This window comes from Protobothrops mucrosquamatus, unplaced genomic scaffold, assembly GCF_001527695.2.
Source record: "Protobothrops mucrosquamatus isolate PMUCROS unplaced genomic scaffold, P.Mucros_1.0 scaffold294, whole genome shotgun sequence".
Classification (NCBI taxonomy): Eukaryota; Metazoa; Chordata; class Lepidosauria; order Squamata; family Viperidae; genus Protobothrops; species Protobothrops mucrosquamatus.
Window position 1 is genome coordinate 404,374 of NW_015386638.1, and position 4,567 is coordinate 408,940.

At 36.3% G+C, this 4,567-nt stretch overlaps 1 protein-coding gene across 2 annotated transcripts in view; it reads left to right on the forward strand.

Moving 5' to 3' along the window:
• The window catches only part of CASK (calcium/calmodulin dependent serine protein kinase), a 176,407-nt gene that overhangs the window by 83,512 nt on the left and 88,328 nt on the right, over positions 1–4,567 (forward strand). For both annotated transcript variants that reach the window (XM_015814899.1, XM_015814900.1), the window contains exons 6-7: positions 2,020–2,122; positions 3,793–3,968. In XM_015814899.1, the coding sequence (XP_015670385.1) occupies positions 2,020–2,122; positions 3,793–3,968 (279 nt within the window). The remainder of the gene's footprint in view (positions 1–2,019; positions 2,123–3,792; positions 3,969–4,567) is intronic.

Genomic DNA, 4,567 nt, shown 5'->3' on the forward strand with positions numbered 1-4,567 from the left:
ATAAGTTTAAGCAGTTCAGTCAAAACAAGTAATACGCGGATTCAAAGTAGCAAAAATTTCAAACCGGAAATCACTTTCACTTCTTGCTGAAAAGTATCAATCCATCGCCATTTTAGTTTCACTTTTCCTCATTCCTCCACACGTACGGGGAGAAACTTGATATACAAGTTAAAGTAAAATCCAAAATAAAAAGCAAGCTATATCACTTATATCTTGATTCTTTCTGAAACCAACTTGAATATCTGTATCCTTTTCCATGTACGGTTTAATCTGCATTGGATGTTCCTAAGCATTATTTTCCTAGCGTGCAAAATTAATGATACAGTACAATAGGTTGTACCCTCAGTTAAGTCTCCTTTCTTTGCTTTTAGTATATAGATTGATGTCTTCATATTTGATGGCCACTGATGTTCTCTAAAGTTTGGTTAGAATTTTTCTGGTTTTTCTTCAGTTGCTTGATATACTTATGTAGATCAGGGGTGTCAAACTGCCGGCCCGCAGGCCGGACGCGTCACGAGGAAACCACACCCACCCCATTGCCGGCAATGGGGGGAAAGCTCCAATACGTCACGCGATGTCACATGACGTCGTGAGTTTGACATGTCTGATGTAGATAGTCCATCAATTTCTGTACCCTTCCATCTTGATGGTGATCAGACTGTTGTTAGAGGTTCTTGTAGATAGAGAATGTCTTCTAAGGTATCTTGAACATTGGCATCTCTACTGCACAGAATTTCGGTTTATTCCTTCCATCTTTTTTTTCTCTTTGAATCAGTTATTATTTATTCACTGACATCCTTTAGCACGGGTGTCAAACTTGCAATGTCATGTGACATGTCACGATGTATTGCGACTTTTTTCCATTGCCAGCAATGGGGTGGGCACGGTTTCAGCATGACACATCGGGCCTACAGGCCAGCAGTTTAACACCCCTGCTTCTATTGAAGATGGAACCTCCTCCTGAGCTTGGAGATCTTTTGAAAGACTTTCCTTGTTTTCTGTAATTGTTTCCAACTGTTTCCAGTATTTTTTCATATTGTGGAAGTTGGTTATTTTCTACTTCATTAGCTTCACTTGGAATGTGCACATGAGCAGTTCATGATCTATTCCAGAAACAGCACTTTATCATCTCTTTAATCCTATAACTGAGCTAATAATCATATGGCCAGTTTGATTTCTGTGTACTTCATCTGGTGATTTGCAACATTGTTTGGGGGTTTTTTTGAAGTTAGTGTTCGTTATGAAGAAAACATTGGAATAGCAGAAATGAATAAGTTGTTCTCCTGTTTCAGTTCAGTTTCCTAAGCCATGCAACCGAACTATATTTTCCTCAATATTTCCTATTTTTGCATTCCACTTCCAACCATAAGCATCTTGCTTGCATGTTCTGTTGGATTCAAATTGGACTTGATCATAAAATTCCTCAGCCGCCTCCTCTTCCTCATCAATGATTGGAACATAAACTTGGATGATTGTTGTATTAAAGGATTATACATGAAGGCTAAGTGGTATTATGGAATCATTGATTGCATTGTAGCAAATACTCTTCTTTCTATACCTTTCCTACCTATAACAACACCATTGTAATTTGTTTTCATATCCTGAATAATAAATAGTATGATCTTCTGACTGAAAATGTCCAATCCCAGTCCATCTCAATTTACTGATGCCTAAAGTGTCATTTTGTGTCATCTTTTACTGCCTGTTTCAGTGTTCACAACTTTTTCATATTTTATGTTACCACTGTAATTTTGACTTCTTTGCAGCTTTGAATTTTGTTTTCCTCCATGCTAGTAAGAAACTGGTCGTTGCAAAGGTTTTAATCTAGCCACATTCTAAATACCATTGGTACTCCAAAAGTTTTTTAGATTCCTCACTAGCATATTGAGTGCCATCTGACTTGAAGAGCCCATTTTAACTATGCATGATACACCCGGTCAATGTCTATTGTACATATATATTCTGGTGCCATAATAAATGGTTTTTAATTAAACACCAGAGTGATTTTTGTCATTTCAGCCACACTGTGTACTACTTGCTTCAAAGGAAAATTCAGCACCAGTAAAACTTGGTGGTTTTGGGGTTGCTATTCAATTAGGAGAATCAGGACTTGTTGCTGGAGGTAAGTAATGGCTATTTCATATCATGTTTAGTAAACATTTTTACTAAATGTTTACAGCTTGTTTATAAAAAAGAAAACGGAGAACAGTCTAATTGTGTAACTTGAATATTCTGCAAGTGATAATTAAGAAAAAGTCATTAAATATTTGCAAAGTAAACCATGCTAAAGAATGAAAAATAAATGGAAAATAAAATAATATATTAATTTATTAAATATGTTTCATATTTTATTTAAATGTGAGTTTCTTTAATTTAAGTCTTTGTTGTAACCTAGCACTGTCTATTCTAGCCTGATTAAGCAAAACACATCAACTTTGGGGAGTGCCTTTTTGAGAATAAACAAAACCAGTGTTTCACAGACAAATTAGCTCCTCTTACTTACCTCAGGAATTATGCTTTTGAAGAATTTAACGTGTGCATGCATATATGTGTGCGTGTAACTATTAAATGTGTGCAGAAAGTTTCAAAGTAGAAATAGCTATTTTGAACTGGAAATGGTGATTTCAAGTTTCAAATAGGCTCTCTCAACTCCAACAGAACTTTTCTGAAGAACTTCTAAGCTGGAAATAGGACTGTTCTGGTTAGGTCAAACAGTCATTTCAAGCTTGAAACAGGGTGTTCAACTCAGAAAGTTTTTTCAAATAAAAATATTTCGCACAACTGTGATTTCTATGATCTAGTGATGATTTTCCTAAGTGTAGTAATTCTCCATTTGCACTGCTGTGAATAGAGCTATTTTTGAAAATGGTCCTAAAGTTTCAATGGATAAAGAATGTTAGTGCCTGATGTTTTTACCTCTACGCTGAATTGATTCCAGGCTTGCATGCCAGGATTTCATAACTTAGTCACAAGCTACAAAAGGCATATGGTCACAATATGCTTTTTTTCTTCTTCAGGTGCAATCTGTCTTTCTGTTCTATATTTATGCATATAAATTAGTGAGGGATTAAAATTGTTTCCATATCAGTGCAGAAGAATTTTTGCGAGGAAATTCCATCATCTAGAAGGAAAGGTTAGGACCTCTCCCCCTTAAAAATTGCCTTGGTAGTCCAGATGTGGGACTCTGAAATGGCAGGTGGGTGTGGTCTCCAGTCACTATTACTACAGTATAAGACAGGCATGTCAAACTCGCGACCGACGTATTGGGACTTTTTCCCCATTGCCAGCAATGGGGTGGGCGCGGTTTTGGCATGATGCATCCGGTCACGGGCCTGCAGTTTGACATGCCTGCTATAAGAGATGAATTAAGAAAGAATATTTGGGCGCTGATGTCTCAATTGTAACTGTATTAACACATCACATTTTGGGTTGCCCCCCCAAAATGAAGATGGTTCAGTTCTCAGAGCCTTCCAGAAGCTGGCTGCTCTGGCTTTGGTGATTGATTGATTGATTGATTGATTGATTGATTGATTGATTGATTGGTTGATTGATTGGTTGATTGATTGATTGCTATGATTGATTAGTGTGCAACCATGAGCATACTGCTATTGGATCTTGTGTTGCTATATAATTGTTAGTAACTGTACACCATCTAGAGGCCTGCTAGAACAGAGGTTGCAGATAAATCACATAACTAAATCAATAAAATATGATAAAATAAAAGCAGTGTAAAATTTTGATTTGTATTTCTCTGCCATCTTTAAAAACAATACATTTTTAATTTTATTTTAGGACGTGTAGGAACTCCTCATTTTATGGCTCCAGAAGTAGTAAAAAGAGAGCCTTATGGAAAGCCTGTAGATGTGTGGGGCTGTGGAGTGATTCTTTTTATTCTGCTTAGTGGTTGTTTACCTTTTTATGGTACAAAGGAAAGATTGTTTGAAGGCATTATCAAAGGAAAATACAAGGTAAGCACTTATCTCAAGAAAAATGTTTTAGTTAGAAATTTTCATTTGAAAAACATGTTTGCTAATCCAGTTTCATGAATTGTACTTCCCACACACTTTTATGTATACAAAGCTCTTAAAATACAAATACAAGTATGGGTTTTACTATTAAGAAATATTTAAACAACAGAAAAATTCCCTGTAGTTAAAAACAAAGCAAGGAAATAGACTACAGTACATAAGGCTAAAACTGGGTTTGTTATAAAGTCTGTGGTAACATGGGAACAAAGTCAATCACATTTTCTGACATGTATTTGTATTTGCTATCTGTTTTTTATACAAAGCATTCTCTTTCAAATGTAGTAAGCTAGTTGTCTCTGAAAGATAAAGTAGAAAGCATAAAGATAATAGGTCCCTGTCCCTTCTCCAGCAAAGGGAGGAATGTAGACTCCACGTGTGGGTGTTAATTGTCCTCTAGCCCAATCAGACCAAACAATCAAAGTCGCCACGCCCCTTCAGGGTCTGAGCATGCCCAGTTTCTTTTTGGTCTCAGCCCTGAGAGACGTGTTTTTCTTTGGCTCCTGATTAGGCTAGAACAGGTAGTATAATTCTATTAAATT